Below are 21,934 nucleotides of genomic sequence, written 5' to 3' on the forward strand. Positions count from 1 at the left end.
ATGTGAAGCGGGCTATCGTCATTAGTCATTTATAATTTGTAGCCCTTTGTCACTCGACTGCAGGATGAGGGCCTCCCTCCCCCATGCCTTGTCAGCCATGGGGTTCGTTTGACCATACTTCACCTGTTGGTGAAAGCGGTGGGGGGGGGGGGGGGGCGGAGACCGATATCGCTCGCCACCGACATTAGCCGTGGCCTGCCGTAGCTCATGTCGCCGGGTTCGTAGCGCAGGGTGCTAACCACTGCGCCACCAATCCACCGTTATTTTCATAAATTCCTGAGTGTGTAAATAATATTTGTTTAGCCATAGGTTGGTTGTAAGTATGTATGCATACGTGGTGGTGTGCAAGCTTTTATATCATGTAGAATGAGTCAGCCATGGTTTCTGTGTAACTTATGGTAATTCTTTTAAATGTGGAGCGCAGTGTTTTTAGTAGGTTTATAACCTGCCAGCATTAGGTTAGGGTGTTATTTCCTTGCGTGCTTTTGTTGTTTTTAAAAAGTACATTAAACTTACTTTCTTCCTTGAGCACAATTGCACAAATACCGGAAGATTTCCATTACAACCATCTTGAGACTTTTGTGGGCAAATTAATAAAGCACAACAAATTATGTACTTTGCAAAAAAAGTTGAGTTTCATGCTGAATTCAATTGATGCAATTATTAATACTAATATTCACGATGGCCATGAAAAAAATTCCTTTAAGTTTTGTTTTAGAAAAGTATACGAAGGACACGTGCACCCACTGGAGGAGATGAGGCTAGCGATGTTGATGTCGACGAGCTCGATCGGCTACGTACGGCGCGAAAGAAGTTCAACATACATACGACCACAATTTACGACCCCAAGTTCATCCGCTACCGGAGCTTTGCGGTTGACCCGTCCAGCGGCGGCGTTTGATGTCGTGCCCCCGTCCGCTGACTCCGAATGCCCGCGGTCATCGCTCACGCAGGACAATGGCCGACCTAACGGGGGACGCGCACGACGCGCCCGTTCACGCGATTCTTGCAGATTTTCTAAAACAACAACAAAAAAAGTTGTTCCGTTCCTGTTCTTAAGAAAGTGAATTATTACATCATGGGATCTCCTTGTTGTTACAGTTAACGATTCCCTTTACTCCCGTTTCTTTTTGCTTCCCTTTCCCACGTAAAAAAAAAATCTACGATCCTGCTTTTGCAGGTCCTGCTTGAGCGGGGCAGAGAGCCCCCCCCCCCCCCCCCCCCCTATTTGTTACGGTTTGTGCCTCGTACCAGAGTCAAGTCAAAGTATACAGTACATATAAGAATGATTCTTGCTAAAAGCGTTTCCAAACGGCACTCGGGTGGCAGCCGAAGGCACTGCACGGCGCCCAGTGGGGGGGGGGGGGGGGGGGGGCAGCAAGGGGGTCGAGGCGGCTCGCTGCTCCGCGTCTCCCGGCGCTTCGTGCCGTTGGAGCTGTCCTTGGTACTCGCTTTGCCACTGAGGAACGCGCGGTTTTGTTCGTAAAGCCACCGCATTGTGTTGTCGTGCCGCAAAACGAATGGCAGGGGTGCGCTAAAATCCATCCATATTGTTACGTCTGCGTGCCTGCGTGCCTGTATAAATGTGTGTGTGTGTGGAAGAGGCTTTGTCTCTGTGGAATGTATTTAACGATTTTTTTTCTTGCTGTTGAACGACAGCGGGCGATGGGTGGATAATCATTGTAAGTTTTTTTGTATGCGTTCCGGAGTGTGCCGTTGCTTCGTGTTGCGTGAAAGGTTTATTTGGAAAGATAAAATGACAATTGCGCAACAATCGGAGACGCGGATGGGTCAAGGCACTGGGTCTCTCCGCCACGCTGCCAGGACACTCCGTTCCCCCATCACAACAATGGGACCGTAAATACTCAGCGGAACGTGACGAATGCGCACGAGATGAGGTTGAACACCCCCTGCAATCAATTCATGGCGCGGGGCGGACGGCAGACCCACATCGAGGCTGGCGCGTGCTTTCATTTGTAAAAAACGGACAGAGAGGGTGGTGGGGGCGTGGGGGGGGGGGTTGGCGATGGGGGGGGTTTCACTCCTTTGCAGGGATCGCACAAGGTTGTAGGAAGATGTGCTCCCCTTACGTTGAAGCGCTTTTGATCTCACTTTCCCCGCACTTCGTGTTGTTTTTCTTCGCCTGCCGCTCCCCCCCCCTGCTGCTTTTCCTTCTTCGTTCTCGCCTTCCCTCCCTGCTCCTTCTCCTTGCTTCTCTGTCGCCACCTACGACACCGCTGGGCACTGCTGCGGTTTGCGTCTGCGTTGTGTGCCCTCCTGCCCGGTGTTCACCGGCGTTGTTGATGTAGTTGAAACATTTTGGGCAGGTGGATAAATTCACGGCTTTAATGCGAAATTTGAACGAGTTTAGATATTTAAAATTTTCCCCTGTACTAGATGGGATATTCTGGAGATTTCGTAAACAACACGAGAAACGAAAGGGCTTTTATTTTTTTAGGGCTCAGAGCATTACTTAGTTTTTCTTCTTCTTCCAGATTAAGCGAGTTGTCAATGGAGCAGGCAGATACGGGCCTGGGCAATTTTGGCTTTTGCAGCTGATTACGTTATGTTTTGACCATCATCGAAATAGCTTGTGCGGTCTGGCTAATGGCGATAAAATCAGGGAGGGCTTCTGAAAGCAATTGGTGAGAGGTTGCCCCATGTGCTACCCACCGATGCCGTGGTATTGGAAGCTGGATCGGTGTTTGCCGCGTGAACGGCGAAACGAATCGTGGTTACAAATCGTCTCGGAGGAAACAAAAACTGTCGGTTTACAATGTTTGTGTTGCCCCTTCTTTGTTGCAATCTTGATCGAGCTCGCTTTTGGAAAAAAAACATAGGATGGTAAAAACTAAGCTGGGTAATAATTCGATGGACACATTATATTGAGTTGTTTGATATTATTAAATATATTTAGGTGTTTATATAACGGTGATTGCTTTACAGAATATTGTTTACTTGCTTCTTGTCTTTTGAATTTCACTGCACACTATCGGCTTGGTGCGTACCATTTGTTTTTTTTGCGTCGGCACGTAACAAAAAAAAACCGAAAACGGTATGTGTGCATCGTTTTATCTGTTTGTAATCACGAACCAGGTGCATTGCTGCGCTCAAACCTGCACACACAAAAAAAAGACGCCGAATCGACCGTTGTTTTTATGCAACAAAAAATAACATTTCACAACAAAAGAGGCACAGAGTGGTCTCGACGGAACGACGCGATGCGCAACGCGCGTCCCCCGCAACTCTCGCGCGCGCGCGTGCCCTGAGCGGTCCCGGACGACGAGACCGGCGATAGGTCACAATTACGGCCGTCAGAAAGAAGCACAACGTGAGCCCTCCTCGTAAATGCTAATTCAGCACCTGAGCCTTGGGCCAGGCATGCAGGGAGGTTTGTGGGGGGGGGGGTGCCGAGTGCACGGGGAAGGGGTGGGCTGACGGCTGGCGTCACGGCGCAGGGGCCCATGGGTAATTTCAGTGCATGAGGGAGAGGCATCAGCTGGCGGAGGGGAAGGCCAACCGCCCCTGATTGGCCACGAGCCGCATGACGGGCTGCGCTCGGAGCGTTAGCCGTACGTGCTATTATCTTTCGGGGCGTATGTGACGACGATACGTGGCTGCCGGGAGCCTCCTGCAGACACCCGCGTTCTTGTATTGTTTTAACAGTGAACGACATCAGCGGAGCTGAGCCTGGAGGCTTGCACAAGGTAGGGGCAGCCCTGCTGCTGCTGCTGCCGCTATCTCCCTTTCTTCTCTCTCTCAGCTGGCAGAGAAGCCCCATATGCCTGTGCGAGGTTTTAATAACGCGGGGTGGAATCGGCTGCCAGAGCCTACGTGCCTGTCCTGGAACAAAGATTTGGGAGGAACATTTTGTTTGGGGACGTCGTGTGTTTTGTGAAATCTCCGTGGGATTCGTCCCCGTTGCGCGCTCGCCGGCGCGGGAGGCGCGCGGATCTTTTGGCTCTGTTGAAGTTGAGCGTTGCGCGCAGCCATATTGTCATTGGAATGGAGCCCCATGTTTGTGGACTGCCACTCGAGTGCAGTAATAGCTGCGTCGTCCATGTTGTACGCTGGTAGTAGCCAGGCCTACGAGAAGGGGGGGGGGGGGTGAGCACCATTTACGGCATTAATTATTAATGACAGCGCCACTCCACCGCCTCTAAACTCCACGCACCCATCTGCCGGAGATTCATAATTCACCAAGCGGTGTTCGTTTTGTGGGGAACATAACGGAACCGGCCAGAGGAGCCGGGGCTGCTTGGGGGGGGGGGGCTATCCTCCATCGCTTGTTTTTCCTGCATGGTTTTGCCGAGCTCGTAACTCTGGGCCGAGGAGTAGCATCGGCGTCGTGGCCTCCGTACCCGACAAAGCCAAGTTGCGCAGTTTCCACCGCCGTGGCATGGACACTCATGTTGGCTTTAGGCCTCTTCTCTGCTTGTGCTTTATTATGAATTATTGGGCTTTGCTGTTTTGGAAGGTGATTTTTTTTGTGTGCTAATTTTCCTGTTTTTGTGAGTCTTTTGCGAGTGGTCTCTAAAATTGTGAGTTTGCGAATGTGTGTTTATCCTCCTACCTGTTTAAATTCGATGTGTTACACAACTTTCAGAGTAGCTAAAAAAAAACAGAAGTGAAAATCTATCTTAACAAAAGATGTTTGCCACCAGCTCTTTTGTGCGGTTTAATCGGCGATTGTTTAGATGAATTGTTTAGCGGCAGAAATGAAGACGCGCCGTTGGATTTTTCGTCGCTACATTCTGCTCGATTATTTTTCATAAAGAATAGGCAGTGACGCTGCAATACTTAACGCGTGGCAAGTGTCTAATCCGCAAACACATCCAGTTTCGTTCGGGCACATTCAGTACCAAGGACAGCTCCCCGCACTCAGCCGACGGGGCAAGCCCTCGTAGCGACGGTTCCCATTATTCAATCCCATTCACGTCTATGGTTCATATTCTCATATCTGCTTGAGATTTAAACGTCGATTTTTTTTTTGGGCCAGAAAGCCAAAGTCAGCTAAACATTTGGCAGATGGCACATCTGCATAGTCTCAATAGTCTGAGTAATTTGGTTTAAGGTCCTGTGTCTACATCTGCTCGAGCCTCCATCGCTTTAATTTTGACCTCCCTTGCTCCTCTTTGCTGCGAGAATGTAAAGTGTCACGGTTTCTTTGTTCGGGTGTTGGGGTGGCTGCGGGCATCGAGTTAGACAAAGAACTAATGCACTCACACTTCATACGCCGCTCACGCCTATAGACTGGGCTTACAAGCCCGGCGTCAAACGTTGCCGGTACATTACCTTACACGTTAACGGAAAGAGAGAAACTGGTCGGTAGATTTTTGAAGTGCACTATCTGCAGTGTTATAGTTTCATGAATTATGTAACGAATGTGTGTGTGGCGCATATACTTACAAAAAAATAAATTGACATCCGTTGTATATTATGCCGTTGCTCACTTGTCCGTTTCAGAGTCAACGTGTCACTTTTGTAATTTCAGCTGAACACGGTAGCCGTGTTAAGAACGATACGACGACATTTGGGAACACCCTTTGCAGGGCCGTGGTGTAATAATACATAGCACATCTGTTCCCAGGCAGTTTTGACAGTTTTAACACTGAAAAAAAAAATGGTTAATTTAATTTTTTCTTTCATAATAACGTGGATTATTTGAAAGAACACTCCATTTCGACTTCATAACGCCACGTAATTGAGTTACTAGGTCAAGATAACCACATTATCTGCTCAGCAACGTAGATTAAAATAATATAAATTCACATTCTCCATCCACGCACAGGGGCCAGTGTGAGTGAATGTGAAAATAAACATCTGAAACACACGTTTAAAATAAATGTTCTTTTAAGTTGAAGGTTTTAATTAGGATTAAAAAAAAAATTCTGTATGTACTTTGTTGGTGTTGCTGTGTGTGGGGTGGGGAGTGGCAGATGTCGTGTCGTGGTTAATACAGTGGACTACAAACCCAGCGACCCCAGTTCTATTCCCGCTTACAACCAAAAGCAGTGGCGAATATTTGAACTGGGCCTCACCTAGGTTAGTTGAGCCTTAAAAGAGTACCCGGTGAAGGGTGTAAACATCAGCACTGGGGAGACGAAGGCGGTCGGGTGTGGTGCTGGCCAACCACCCCTTTGTGTGCCATGCCGGCTTTCATAGGTGCTCGATAACAGCTCTTGCCTCAACAGTCTGTTAAGGCTACTCTCTCTCTGATGTGGGGGAGCAGTGGCAGTACAGTGGTTAGCACACAACACAAAGAACCCGGTGACCTCGGTTTGATTGTCTGCTATAAATTTTCACATGATGATAATCCTCTGCGTTGAGCTTTCATTTGTGGCCAGGTCACGTCTGAAAAATAGCTACATAGCTCAGTGGGCCTTACCTGGTAAAATGAAAAGAGTTCAGTTTTAGTTTGGTATCCAAACTCATCTTTAAATGAATGAGTGCCTGCTGTACTGTGTGAACATCAGCACGCTGTTAGCTTTACCACCCCTCACCTGTAATTCCAGCCTTAATAGGGGCTCGCTAACAGCACCTGCCCCCAACAGTTTACGTGGCTAAAGCGAGAGTGCGTGTGTACTCCTAAAGTACAACCATTAAACGCTTGCTCTGTTTGGCTTGGGCACCGAGGTATGTGCGAGGATGTAATGAGTTGGTGTGCGGCAGATCTCTACCCAAGGGTTCCGGCGCGCGTGCGAGTGACTGGAAGTGCAGCGTGCGGGCAGATGCGGGCGCGCTTGCTTTTGGCCACGCTGTTGGTGGAATGGTCTCCGCTAGAGGGGTATTTGGAGTATTTGGCCTACTCTTCTACACTGCCTAGACATCTTACGATCCAAATGGACTCAAGTTTCAATCTTGGCCAAGTACAATATCATTGGCAAGTGGCATCTGAATGTAGCCTCGCTTTGTCCTCCCCAAGGTTGACTCAACCTCAAACGAATACCTGGTGAATTGTGGCAATAAAAAGACAAAGTTGGCTCCGCGTGCTGCCGGCCAAGTTTGGACTGGGAGGCTGGGTACATTCCAGTCCTGGAGACCGGAACGTACCACCTTGCACTTTAATCAATTGCCGACTGATTGATGTTGAGATGTAAGTTTGGCCGACGATATGACATTCAAACTCTGGCATTTGCTTACTCGGTGATTAGTCTGAGCCTGGTGCAGTGAAAGTTAATAGTTAAAGGGGGCAGCCCTGTCGGTGTCAATGCTGACAGAAGGGTTTCCCATAGATGGAGCTCTGTAGATCCCCTGTAGAGGGCATTTGGCCTACTATTCCATGCCGGTCATGTTATGATTACCTTTCTGAGATCAAAAGACGTATGAAGGATTATGTTTTACAACTTCAAGAGTCTTGATTGTTGCTGGCCACTTGTGGCTTTGGGCCCGTGCTCAGCAACCTCGACAGGAACAAAAGAAAAGACGTCTTGAAAGCGGTGGGAGTATCCACGCTTAACCCCACTGCACGGGCACCGTCAATCTGCGGTGCACCGATTTACACTTTCGGGTGGACACAAGTGGCGGCTTGGCGAGGGAGGTGGGGGGATTTAAGAAACTCGCCCCCCATTGTTTCAACTGCCATGGTGTGATGGTGTGGGACATTGAACCGAAGACCTCTGGGATGCAGGTTTTGATGTGACAACCATGATACCGCCTCAGTGGCATCATCATCGTCATCATCCCTCACAGTCTATCGAGTCACTTGTCTGCATGTTCTGTGTAGAGCAGTGGTTATGTGGATAGAGCCAGGCCTTCATCTCGCGGTGGATTGATCAAGCCGAATCAGGGGTGCCACGCAGCAGCCTGTAGCTGCACGTCTCACCTTCGCATAGCTTCCACCATCTGACCGACACGGGGCTACATTCAGGGTGTTGACGCGGTGGTGATATGTTAACTACCTCGCCTGGTTTACAGGAGGTCGTGGGTTCGATCCAGACCCTGACGCCTGCTGCTGTATATTTAGAGTTTGCGTGTTCTCTCTCTCCCCGTGGTCGCGTGGATTTTCCTCCAGGTCCTCCAGTTTTTTCCTCCACATTGAGAATCAACGTCGCGTTTGGAGTATTTGGCTGCTATAAATTTCCACGCGATAAGCCACTTCGTTGAGAAATCATTTGTGGCCAGGTCGCTTTGGAAAGAAAGAGCGACGTAGCTTAAGTGGGCCTTGCCTGGTAAACAAAACAATGGTTTACTTTAATGGTTCCAGTGTGCTGACCGTTACACTCCGGCGGGAGGAGATAAATACAACCTCTACAGTGGACGGCTCCATATGGAGCGGGGTGTTTATTTGTCTGCTTGTGTGTCCGTGTGTGTGTGCGTGCGCGCATTGTGTTTGCCGCGGTGCAGAGAATGCCTTCGCCGGCGAGCTGCTGAGGCCGGGCCCCTGGGCGCGCAGCTGCCGGGAGAGAGTCCCCGCCGCCTGCCGCCTGGAGGCCAGCGCCGGCCCGTCCCTCCCCGCCGCTCGGCCTCCACTCCCTGCCCAGCACAGGGTGCGTGGTGGTGCCGCCACCGTCGCTCGCTCGCTCGCTCACTCACTCACTCGGTCGCTGGCTGGCACCCCTCCCTTGGCCTGAACCAGCACAGGGTGCGTGGTGCCGCCACCGTCGCTCGCTCGCTCGCTCACTCACTCACTCGTTCACTCGCTGGCTGGCTGGCACCCCTCCCTTGGCCTGAACCAGCACAGGGTGCGTGGTGCCGCCACCGTCGCTCGCTCGCTCACTCACTCGCTCGCTGGCACCCCTCCCTTGGCCTGAACCGCGAGCCTCTGCGACAAGGGCAAACGCTCACCCCCATTATCAACCACGTTTCAACCCAGATTGTCACGCGTAAAGAACACAGTTCAGATGGGTCTTTTCGGCGCTACTTTGACTTATTTGAAGTCTTTTAATAGCTTTGCGTGAATTAACATATTTGCCCCAAACACCAACTTGTCAGGATACGTAAAGCATAACACATTTATTGCGCGTGTCGTTTGTTTCCGTATTTTGTTACATGCAAATGTGGCGACCCTAATGATGATGACGATGACGATTGGATGCGGCAGTAGGTGTGTTGATGCGGTGACCTGGTATTGATATGGGGAATATTGGTGTTGGATTAGGGGTACAGTTAGAGTTTCTATCTGATTGGCCACAGAGTTATTTTTAGTCACTACGGGTTTTCTCTCTGCTGCCATCGAACGGCGGAGCCGGGGTTCTCAGCCCATTGGGTGGGTGGGGCTGGGTGGAGTGCGCAAGACCTTGAGGGGTGGGCACGGGCTGCGGCATGGATACCGTGCAGGATAAATGTCCACGCAGGAAGTCAGCACCGCGCTAACGGCAACAAAAAACACACACGAATGCGTGACATGAAACACATGCTTTATAAACACACGGCTTACTAACATCATGTTCAATCAGGGTGTGGGCACGTGGTCTCTTTCTCTCTGTCTCTGTATTGTGGCCTTAGTCCCCTTGGGCTGTGGGGGGTACGGAGGGCAATGGTCTTGATTGGAGGGGGCCCGCCGTACAGGAAAAAGTTGAGAACTACTTTAGCGGAGCCTTGCTGTAGCAGCAAGGCTCTTGAACAACAATGCGGTGATGAGGAGGAGAGTGAGCATGATAATGAGAGGGTTCATTTATATGGCATTCATGCTTCCCACCTTCATCAACCCGCACTGACCAGAGTGGTAAAGTATGGCCAAATAACGCCCACGACCCATCCTGCAGTCGACTGACAAAAGGCAGTATATAGATAAATCTCATTCCATTGAGAGGGATATCGTCATGATATGATGGGTGGTATTCACCGGACTTGCACTCCAGATATCGCAGCTTGATCTCCTGGTGCGGCACCCTTGAAACACCGAATTTACATTTCTTAAATCCCCTCCTCTGTCCGATCAAGCGGGGAACATGCACGCACCTCGATTGGCACATTCACCTGGGCTGGGAACTCTCACCTCTTCCAAGACCAGCGTGGAAGAGTCGGCCAAATGCCCTCTCCACCACCTCGAAAGCTTCCTCTAGTCAGGGCCCCCCCACCAGCAATAGCGTGAGAACGTTTCTTTGAGAACCTCTCTCTGCGTTTAGTTTGTCGCTGTCCTTCCCCCGCGCCTCCGAATGAATCACGCTTGGCTACGCGCGACGTACGCACACGAATGCAAAGGGGATCCAGGGCGAGCGCCGGTTGTGGTTTTGTTTGAAACGCCGCCGCTGTTCTTGTGCTCTCGTGTCTGGCGCGCTTGCAGATGGATTTGGAAGCGGACGAGAACAGGCTGCACACTTGCTCGAAAGGGATGAAACGTGAGTCCGTGGCGCCCACTGCGCGCTGGCGCCCGTTATAAATTACGGAGGCGGTGGGGCGGGGGGGGGGGGCGGGGGGGGCGGGGGGGGGGAGGGCGTGCGGTCGGCATGTTTTATTTTTCACTTCGTTAAAATGTAAAGCCATTGATGACACTCGTCTTTTCCAAACGCGTTTAAATCGTTGAAGCGAGCGGCCGCGTGACGTTCGTACGGCGGAGTGTCGTTCTCGCAAGCTCTGATTGCTGTTTGCGTGATGTTGGGTTTTGCTTAATCCTCCTGTGTCGCTTGGCTAATTCGTCTCATTTCTTTAATCCCTCCCATTCCGTAGTGGATTCCATGGTTCAAGATGTATTCAGGTGAGCAGGCTCCCAACTTCCCCTTTCAAAGGACTTCACTCACAGTTGGAGATAATTGAGCATTTGTGCACAAAAGCGCATTTTCAGTGCAACTTTTAACACACGTCTATATATTTATTTTATGGATCCTTTTCCCGGCTTGCCTGGCTATCGTAATTCAAAGGCTGTCAACGGAGCACAAACCTTTAACGATGAAGGGGAGGCGGAAAATTATACAACGTACGCATGAGACAGAAATACACTTCTCTAACGATGCCTCCAAGACACGCGTTCGGCACGGCGAGACGAGCCACAGAGGGAACATTTCTCCCTTCTGGCTCGGCTCCTTTGCCGAGGGGTCACGGCAAGGCGGTGCTCTTGCGGTGGTCGTTATTTTCCGGGGTGGATGGGCGGGGGGGGGGCTGGGGAGGGGAGGGGAGGGCTCTTTGCGTTCGTGGGCCTGGCTCGTGGGAGAGGTGGGTGAGAGGCACGGGGCAGAAGGGGCATCAGTAGGGTTGCCACCTCTGAGCTACAAACCAATAAAAATGAATTCTAGATTTGAAGCTTTCGTGACTGCAAGGATTCATACTCTTAGGTTTTTTCGGTAAAGTCACGTAGGTAAAAAATATAATTAAAAGTAAAAAAAAGTAATAATGGAAATAAAATAATAAATCACGACGTTTCGGAGGCAACACAAGTCTCCGTCATCAGGTGGGGACCGTCACAGCTAAAATTACTGCATCAAGTGAGGAAAATTCCAAAAGACCAACCCTTAAATGCAAGTTAAGGGGGGAGGGGCTTATCTGAAAAAAACTGGTTCTTCTGAGACGTCTGGCTAGTGAGAAAGAGTCGGCCGAAACGCTCTCGAGAAGGGCTACTCTGGATACCCCCCAGGTGTGGAAGGCCCTTCTGCACGCAGTGAAGTGAGCTCGCAATTCCAGGGCAGCCCCATTCAATGTTAGAAATGTTAAGTCGTTGGTGATGTGTCTGCATGAAAATAAAATGGTTGCCCGGAATAATTTCAAAATGGCCCTGGCGTTGACTACGTGTGACCTGGATAAGGCCACCGTGACCGGGCGCACCTGGGCCTAATCCCCGTGGTTGATTATCTCCGCTAAGTGGCGCGGCAACAAATGGACCCTAAGATTTCCCGTTTGTCAAACCTAAAAGCTTACGTGGCACAACCTGTGTTAAATAAGTAATGCTTATCCTCTTCTGAGATCTTTAATTTATGACGCTAAATGCCTCCCTTTGTGCGATCTGTGCTCGCGGCTTCCCCGCCACGGCAGCTCACGTGCTCGGCCGCTCGAAATTTTGTGAGCGGGGTCCTTTTCAGAACTGTCCGTCGTGCCGTCGGCAGAAAAGGGGCAGCGCAGACCTCGAGTTAATCCTGCAGGCGGAGGTGTTTGCCGTGGGCCGTGTGTTTTGGCGGCCGAATGACCATCCGTGGGCGGTCGTCATTACTGATTTGGACCCATCGCATGTTCCCACATGAGTTGCCTTGCTTATGATGATGACGATCATCATCACCACGGTGATCATCATCATGATCGGGGTGATGATGATGAAGCGGCACTAAGTTACCTGAAGGCCAGTATGAGCGTGGCCTGAGTGAGCCGAGCACGCCTTCCGGTGATGGTGCCCAGGGAGTGAGCTTCTGTGCTCGTGGAGGATGAGAGGAGAGACGTTGAGCAAGGTGGAGGGACCTCAACTCTGGAGTAAAAACAGAGACGGTTGTATGCATGTTGAACTTCTCTCGCGCCGTATATAGCCAACCCGGGGAAGGACAACAAACAAAACACAAAAATAAGTTCTAAAGAGATGAGTTTTCAAACTAGATTTCAAAGTGCATAGCTCCAGTGGCTTCCTGATATCGGAGGGAAGAGCGTTCCAGATGGCCGCAGAGTCGTACTACTGCGAATGAGAGATCATCCTGGCATTTTGAATGGCCACGAAAACCCGCGTGTTGTGGTCGTGGTGACTTGGTACATTGGATAACACGCTGTGTTATGAGCCCACCGACCACGGCTGACATGAGTGGCGAGGGATATCTGAAGCCATCCTGGTACCCGCCAGCCGTTTCATTCACGAGCCGGGTGAAGTATGATCAAACAACCCCCATGACAGATGCCGTCTGCAGAGAGCCCTCCGCTCAGCGGTGGATTGACAAAGGGCTGGACGTTTTTATTTTTTTATTTGATTAGGCGAGAAACAATATTTTGCGGATTTTGGCCGAGCGGCGCGTGACATTTAATTTGGATTTGATTCTGCGAAGGTCGACCGCGTTGTTTGCTCTTTCTAAAGACGCTCGTGCGCACACCGCTGACGCCCGTTCCCCGCGGAACTCCCGACACCCGGACCTGGCTCCGCTGCAAGGGGCCGCCATGGTCACGAAGCCATGGCACGAACGTTGACCCAATAACAACACCGCCTCCTACATCACCTGCTGCGCTGGCAATGGCAGCAAGTTACTTGCAAAGCAGTGGCTCTGAGTTGAGGTGGAGTCAAACCGACCGCCCAACAAACTGAGACGTGGCTAAGAGATAGCGCCCAACATGTTTGGATGTGGCTAAGAGACACCCACAGCATATCGTGCTCTTTTTGAGTCCTCCCTTCAACCGGGCGATGTAAATGCCGATCGTGCTAACGACGGTACTTTTAAATGCACACGTAAAGACTCAGCGCAGCCGTCGCCAGGTAAGAGTGGGCGCACACTATGGTGCTGCAACTCGGCAGTTGCGTCGGCGATAGTCACAGCAGAACTCCTCTGCCCCGCGACAAGTGGGGGGAGGTGAATGTCCCCCCACCACCCTACTTGGAAAGCCCTTCGGTGATGTAGCCGGCAAGCGGTGGAAACCGTTCCACGGTGCTCAAGGAGACAACAGAAACATAACATGGAAATCCTTATTATGCTGAGCACGTGGAAGTCCCACAAACCCTCATTCTTATTGCAAAGGAACAACGGCCCTGTAACGTATGCATGCTTGTACGTATCTTGAACTTATTTTGCACCAATCGCGCTAATCGAAGGCGCGGGAAATCGGAGGTGCGTATCAGCTACAGCCTCCCTCAATAGACGGGAGGCAGACTTCAAAAGAATGTGGAACCCATTCCTTCCCAACCCCATTTACACCGCCCTCACGTCTGGGAGCCACGGGCCCAGTGCCAACAGGACGTGCTGCTCGTGGACCGCGTGAGACCTCCACCCCCCGGCTAATTTGAGGGGCCTCCCAGCCCGCCCACATGTCAGCCACTCCGCCCCCACCAACCCACCTTCTTCCCCGCCCGTCTTGAGTTTGCCGAGGGAAAAGATCGGCCAACCGGGTGATGTTTTATCGATGGGCTCTGTGACCGAGCACGATGGACGACCTGTGACGTGTCGACGAAATGTAAATCGTAAGCGGTGGCTCGTGTCGGATGGATCAAGTGCTCATATCAAAGGGAATGGACGTGGCGCATCACGTCACCTGGGTCGTGAGCGCGTTGTTGTCCTTGACCTGGAGAGGAAAAAAAGAACACGGCAAGAACCTGCATCAAAATTGACATTTGAACATGGTGTCCCTAGGACTCTGGCGTAAATGTCAATTGCTGTGCGGAACACTCAGAGATACCACGCAAAAAAAGTACATTATTGGGCAGAAGTAAAAAAGAATGTTCGTGACGCTTTGGCACGAACGTTGGCATATCGCGGAATAAGCCCTTTATCGTCGAATAATAGAAGTTCACATCCTCTGGGATTTAGTGGCTGACATTTAAACCACATTGTGTAACTCTAAATAAAACAATGTTTTGTCTCCGCCAAGAGAGATAATGCACGTGAGATAGAATGCATTTTTTTGAGGAGGAGCAGGAAAAAGATGGCGGCGAGAGCGATAATCAGCCTTAGCGATTAACAAAACCCACATCATAGTCATCATAATAAAAACGATTGCGTTTCCTGTCGGCACAGCTGTACGTGTGTTGGTGGCAGCATTACGCGGGAGCAGCAGCAGCAGCGGCAGCGGCGGCAGTCACTAACGACGCTGGAGAGGGTGTCTGTTCATAACACTAAAAAAGAAAATTTCAGTGGAACATCAAAACAGCAGGGGCTCGCAGATTATTCCGCAGAATTTGTTTCAAGCTAATAGGATCCTAGGGCAATGCAGTTCTCATTTGGAGATAATGTTCAGGTAATATGAGGATGAGAGCCTTTTTTCCTTCCAAGCAGAAAACGAATGTGCAAACTTTATTTTATCTGCTCAATTGAGCTCTTTCTTTCTCTTGGCACTGCCGCATTTCAAACGGCAGCGTTTTACTACTTTTTTCGTATTATCTCTAGGCGTATACAATACGTACTGCAAGTGCGCGAGATACGATCTTTGTTTTATCGAACGAATCCAATTTTATGTTGTCTCACCAAAATCTTTGTCGGTTCAAGGAAGCCCTGCGCAGCCAAACGTTTGTGTGTGTTTTTTTTATTTCTCCCAACACGAAATGACAACGAAAACAAAGCGATGAAATGGTCGAGACAATTACGGGAGTTGCATGCAAGGAACGGAACGTGTCCTAAGTGGACGTCCGCCGAAGGAGATGGAACGATGAAATTAGTTCGGGCGCCTGTTGGTGTTTACATTCGCAGGATCGTGAGAGGTGGTGACGGCTTTGGGCAGGCCTTCACCTGGCAGTGAATTGACCATGGCGGCTGCTGCTGATGATGACGATGTTCACTGACCATTAAAAACAGATAAGAGTGAAACAGCGGTGGAGAATATTTTGATGTTGTGGTTGGGAACGGCGATTTTGCAGTGCAGTGCCTTCGGGCCACTGCGGTATTGCTCTGTGCTTCTCAACTTCGATTTTTTTTTTGCTGCCGTTGTAGAAGAATAAATAGACTCGTGATTGATTTTTGAGTTCAGCCACAATGATCTGGCCAAATATGTGTCTCGTAAGACCCTGCACCGTCTGACATAGCCACGCTAATAAAACAGCCACATGTAACGTGCACGCGTTTTAACACACAAATTATTGTCACGGTTCACTTTAACGGTAAGGCGAACGACAATTTTCACAGCCAAACATAGCGTTAAGACGAGCGAAGTTTTGCTTGAAACTCCACCAAGCATATTCTGGACAAGATTCAGGAAGTCAGAATAAGATCAAGGAATTCAGATTTTGAGTTCCTGAATCTTGGGTGGTGGAAGATCTTACGTGGCCTGATCAAAAAATCAATGGTGAGTCGTAACATAGTCCGTGAAAACCTAGGCGTTTATCTAAGAAGACTTGTGTTTAAACCGATGCTTCCTGCCCGCAGTGCGTATGGCTGCCCCTTGGCCAAGCGGAGGAAGGGGGAAGAGACGGACGAGGACGAGCCGCCCGTGAAGAGGTTGTCCTCGGAGGGCTCACCCCAGGGTGACACGAGACCCATGTCGCAACAGCAGCATCAAGAGGGAAATGCCAACGAGGTGGGCGAAACGACGGCCCAGGTCAAAGAGGGAGGCCGACCGCACCGGGTGGACTCGTGGGCGAGAAGGGATCTCGCGGAGCCGGGGCACGCGGCGCTGCTGCCCGAGAGGGGGTGCTCACGGGACGACCTGCGCTCCTCCTCCTCCTGCTGCTCCACCTCTTCCTCCTCCTCCTCTGCTGCCGCCGCCGCCGTCGCCCGCGACGCTCCAGGTACCCTTTGCTCGCGACGCACGGCACCGCCGTCGCCGGCGCCTTGACGCGGCGACTTCCAGTAGAACGGTTCCAGTTTCACTGCGTAGGTTTCCGCGGTTGCTGTACGGTGCTTTGATGTGATATCTGACGTTTTGCTCCCCGTTCTAAAAGCTTTAGGAACTGTAATGAGCAGTTGACCTCCGCCCTCGATGATAAAGCAGCACCGGCAGCTCCTGCTGCTGCTGGTGTTGCTGGTTCTCGAGCACAATCGGTGCTTTTGCATTCATTGACCCTCAAGGGAGTGTGAGCTGAATTGACCCCGAACCCGGACGTGAACTTAACCTTGATTCTGACCTGTGCTCTGTTACTACGAACTGCAAACTTCACGAATGCGAGGGCAGCGTCGGGCGTTATTCCGCGGCTGTGGGAGTTTTCCGAGCGCACGGTGCCGAGCCGCCCCCGCCAACGGCCGCGCTCCTCGTTTCCGTTTTGGGCAGTGGGCGAGGCGAACGCCTGCGGCGGCGCGTGGACCGATTCGGAGGGCAAGGCCGTGGAGGACTACGACGAGATCGTGGCCAACTCCCTCCTCAACCTGGGCAACATCGCGGCCGGGAGCATGGCGTGCGCCCCTCCCCCGCCCGGCGGGATGGCGCCGCGCGACGGGAGCTCGCGGCTCGCGGCGCGCGAGGGCGGCGCCGACCAGGCCGCCTTCGGTCCCAACGGCGCCGTCGCCGCGCCGGACCGCGCCGGCGCCGCCGACGACCGCCCGGCCCTCTGCTGTCCGGACTCCGCCGCCGCCGCCGCTCCGGCCGCCGCCGAGGCAACCGCGCTACAGCGTTCCGGCCGCTCGTCGGACGGCGACGCCAAAAGCGCTCGCGCGTTCGCCGACCCGCTCAAGAACCGCGGCGGCCGTTTCGAGTGCCGCGGCGGCGGCGGCGCCGCGGCGGCGGCGCGTTTCGGCGTCGCGCAGCCACCGAGCGACCTCCTCGACGGCCGGGGCCCCCGCCGCTCGCCGCTGACGCCGGCCGGAGGGGGCGCGTCGCCCCGGCGGCACGCCGACGCGCCGGCGGCGCCGAAGCCCGAGGGCGGCCTCGTGTGCGAGGTGAAGCCCGGGCAGCACCTGACGGGACGCGGGCACGACGACGAGGACGAGGACGACGAAGACGACGACGACGAGGAAGAGGAGGAGGAGGAGGAGGAAGAGGAGGAGGAGGAAGAGGAGGAGGAAGAGGAGGAGGAGGAGGCGAGGGCCGCGTACGCACGCCGCTGCACGGAGCCCGCCGGCCCGGGCCACGAGGACTACGAGGACGGCGCGTCGGTCAAGTCGGACGGCTCGGACCGCTCGGAGGCCTTCGACATGGTGAGGGGCAACCTGAGCCTCCTGGAGAAGGCCATCGCGTTGGACGCGGAGCGGGCGCGCGTGCTCGAGGAGAAGCAGGCCAAGGAGGCCGCTCGTGCCGCCGCGGCCGCCGCGGCCGCGACCGTCGTCATCGCCGACCGGGGAGGCAAGGGCCCCTGAGGTCGACGGCAAGAAGCAGTCGTGCCCCAAAGGTAAAGGTACGGCGGACCCAGCCGGTGGAGACTCACTCTTTTCCAGGTCGCAGTCACTGCCTTTAACTAAATTATTTTTATTTGACCAGGTAAGGCTCACTGAGCTATGTAACTCTTTTTCAGAAGCGACATGGCGACAAATGAAGTGGCTTATGACGTGGAAATATTTATAGTGAGAACGTGTGATGTTGATTCTAAATGTGGAGGGGAAAAACCGGAGGACCCGGAGAAAATTTCACGCGATTACGGGGTCGGGATCGAACCCACGAATCCGCTTGTATACCAGGCGAGGTAGTTAACATCTCGGCACCGTGACAGCCTACACGGGGCCATGCTGCATCTCGAAAGGTATCGCCGTTTCTATGGAGACACGTTCAGCCAGGGGTGGCCGCTGATGTAAGGCGATTGACCGTCACGCTTAGGGCTGCGGGCAGCTTCAAGGGGAAGTGGATTCATCACTTTGTTGGATCGATTTCGGAGCCCAATCGGCATAAACTTTCAATTAACATAAAAGTCACGACTACCGCTGTCTTCTCCCACCTCACTACATCTCTTCTTTCATCTTCAGTAGAATGGATTGAGTGAGTCACTCTGTGTGAGTGAGTCACTCTGTGTGAGTGAGTGAATCTCTTGGCCATCCAATCAGTGATTCTGTTGCAGCAGTGACGAGCTGCACGACGATCTGTCTTGACTATCGCAGACGTCGAGTACAAAACCACGCTGGTCTCGGTGCAGTGCATCTTGGGGCATGGGTCTATATCAGCATCATTGCCATAATCATCATCATCGCCATCGACTGTCCACCTCCCCACGCTGTCACCAACTTTTCAAGTCCAGTCCTGCTCCCATCCATCTCACTCCTGTACTTGCACTCATCCTGATCCTTGGGCAGCAGGCTGACGCAGTGGACCTGGGTTCCATTTCCGACCTAGGCACACTTTTCTGCGTGGAGTTTGTATGTTCCCCCAGCCCCCTCCCCTGTTTTACGTGGGTTTCCTTCTGGGCTCTCCAGTTTCCTGCCAGCGGTCCAAAACATTCGGTGTAATTGGTGTTAGCAAAGCATCCGAATTCAGGAGTCGCTTGAAAAAGAGTCTTCCCACTCAGGGTGGCTCTCCTGGTTAAACAAGGTGAAATAAAATACAACCGTATATTTATATTCACGCGTATTCATCCCCGTGGTTCGTCGTTCGCACGCGACAACCGAAATCTGCGGTGTTTCCGAATTGTGGCCGTAAATCACCGCCTCACCGAGCACGAGGGTCCCCACACCGCGGCGACGCGCTCATTAATAACGAGCCGGGGCGGAGGGCGGGGATAGGGGGCAGGGAGGGGGGGCGGTGATAGGGGGCAGGGAGGGGGGGCAGGGACAGGGAGGGGGGGCAGGGGGCTAATTCACGTCGGCGGCCGTGAGCTGCGACGTCACCGGAGCACGCGCCGCACAACGTGGTCGACGCCACGGTCGCCACCGCCGCGCTGCAAAATAAACCGGGAGCCATCAGGGGAGGATGAATATCTCACAGGAGAGGAAAGAGGGGAGAACTCCGTGCATATGCATCGTCTTGAGTGGTGTAGTATTGTTATTATTACCGCCACTACTGTTACGCCGCCGATACGTGAAAAAATCTTGACTTTTAACATCCCGGGAAGATTCCCCGGGAGAGCATGTGTACTCTTTGGTTTTTTCGGTAAAGGCACGTAGATAAAAATAAAATAAATAAAAAATAAAAACAACTAAATTAAATCACGACGTTTCGGGCGCAACACAAGCGTCCGTCTTCAGGTGGGGACAAAACACAGCGAAAGAACAACCGCTTAATTATGGCTAAGAGATGGTTGTGACGAGAGATTATATAGCTGTGGGGGGGGATAGGGGAAGGGGGGAGCCAGTGTGAGTGTGGGGGCAGGGTGTGGGCTGGGAAGTGGTCATGAAGTTCAAACTAAAGCTTTGTGATGCAGGGGGTGGACGGCGGAGGTTGAGCTGGTTAATTAGAAAGCTCAGTTAAGCCGATTCGAGATTTTAAGTTTTCGTGGCTGCAAGGATCCAGACTCTTTGGTTTTTCAGTAAAGTCACGTAGGTGAAAATAAAAATAATATGCAAATGAAAACAACTAAATTAAATCACCAATACACTACATTACTATACTCTACACTATACACTACACTACCATAGACTACTATACATTACACTATTATACACTCCACAATACACTACACTACTATACTCTACACTACACTATACACTACACTACCATAGACTACTATACATTACACTATTATACACTCCACAATACACTACCCTACTATATTGTTCTTTCGCTGTGTTTTGTCTCCACCTGAAGACAGACGCTTGTGTTGCGCCCGAAACGTCGTGATTTTATTTATTTTATTTTTACCTACGTGCCTTTACCGAAAAACCAAAGAGAATGGGTCTTTGCGAGAGAACGATCCCTGGGAAAACCAAGATAGGTGGCAACCCCGGGGCAGCAGTGACGCGCGGGCACCGTTTGGCTGCCCCCGCGTGAACCCGCGCCGTTCAATCCCTCCCGGAGACGCTCTCCGCCGACGCCGGAGCGGCACGCGGCCGCCGTGACGAATGACGCTCGGCGCGGTGTAAACACAAGTCTCGCCGTGATGGATTCGGCCCCCGTGGCGAATCCCTCGCGCAGGCGATATGAAACCCTGGGCCCGCACGTTTATTGGCGTTGTTGAGAATATTACGGTGCTTGGCTGTGGCTGCGAGTGGGGAGGAACGTGGCGGTGAAGAGAGGTTACCATGGTGAAGAGAGTTTACCATGGTGAAGAGAGGTTGCCATGGTGAAGAGTGGTTACCATGGTGAAGAGAGGTTGCCATGGTGAAGAGTGGTTACCATGGTGAAGAGAGGTTACCATGGTGAAGAGAGATTACCATGGTGGAGAGAGGTTACCACGGTGAAGAGAGGTTACCATGGTGAAGAGAGGTTACCACGGCGGAGAGAGGTTACCACGGCTAGCTGCATTGATTCACCAATTGTCCCCGAGTTTTGACTTTTTCGGTCAGAGCCAAATTAGGAGAACGACTCGCACATGTATCATTTTGGAAACAACACAGCGATGTTTGCCGCCTTCTGCACTAGCCTGGCAGGAGCCTCCTGAAAATGATCCTTGAGACTCAGTATGACTGGGGCTTGTGATCCCGAGGTCATCCGGTCCGATTCGATCTTTCCCGCACGGAACTTGAAACAATGCATGACCAAGCTCTAGTATACTTTCCATACTGAGATGTTTGACCAACTTCATTCTTGAAGTTTTTTTTTTATACGTGGAAAAAAAAACATGCACGCGATGGGGGATAACCCTCGATCCCCGTTCAGAGAGACCACGTGGACATTAACCCACTTGCTTTGCTACACTGCCATCATAGCCTCGTGGCGAGCCGGGAGACGTTGAGCTCGACTCCCACGGCGAGGGAGCTCCACCAATCCTTGACGGGCGACGGCCGTGCGCCTCGGCCTGCTCTCGCTGAGCGGTCGTCCTTGAGGCGGGCGGCCCATCGCCAAATGAGCGCGGAGCGCCGCTCCTGCATCCCGCTCACCTCGTCGCGAGCTGGGCCACGGCCCCCGGGGGCCGCCGTTGTCGCCGCTCTCGCCGCGCTTTCAAAGGGCACCGCTCTAAAAATGGCGCTCAAATCGTTTCGAACGATCAAGCCTCTCGCGGTGACCCGGGGAGCAGCCACGATCGTCGTCTTCCGTTGGCGCTTTCTGCCCCAAGTAATTCAGTTTTGAAACGCGTTCCGTAACTTGGGGGCGACGTTTTGCCCGTCGGCCTCTCTAAGCCGCTGGAAAATGACGTAATCTCCCTGAGAGACTGTCGTATAAATGATTGCGAGGTGCTGCCCCGATGTGTTTTTGAGTGTGGTGGTAATGGATAGGATGTGTTCTGCACGACTGAGCGATTGCACAAAAAAGACAAAGATCCCCTGTATAGCCTTAACAGACTGTTGGGGCAAGTGCTGTTAGTGAGCACCTATGAAGGCCGGTACAGCACATGAGGGCTGGGTGGCCAGCACCACGCCCGGCCGCTATTGTCTCCCCAGTGGCGATGTTTATACACCGCACCAGGTACTCATTTGAGGCTGAGTCGACTTAGGGGAGA

The 21,934-nt window shown here is 52.3% G+C and overlaps 1 protein-coding gene across 1 annotated transcript in view; it reads left to right on the forward strand.

Moving 5' to 3' along the window:
* Nucleotides 1-21,934, forward strand: part of LOC133353050 (myelin transcription factor 1-like) — a 92,558-nt gene that overhangs the window by 43,906 nt on the left and 26,718 nt on the right. Inside the window, 6 exon segments of the mRNA XM_061569144.1 lie at nt 8,347-8,489; nt 10,229-10,283; nt 10,612-10,639; nt 15,909-16,270; nt 16,750-17,765; nt 17,767-17,809. Of these exon segments, the coding sequence (XP_061425128.1) occupies nt 8,347-8,489; nt 10,229-10,283; nt 10,612-10,639; nt 15,909-16,270; nt 16,750-17,765; nt 17,767-17,809 (1,647 nt within the window).

Source organism: Lethenteron reissneri, chromosome 42, assembly GCF_015708825.2.
Source record: "Lethenteron reissneri isolate LAM-NWPU_2019-01 chromosome 42, ASM1570882v1, whole genome shotgun sequence".
NCBI lineage: Eukaryota > Metazoa > Chordata > Hyperoartia > Petromyzontiformes > Petromyzontidae > Lethenteron > Lethenteron reissneri.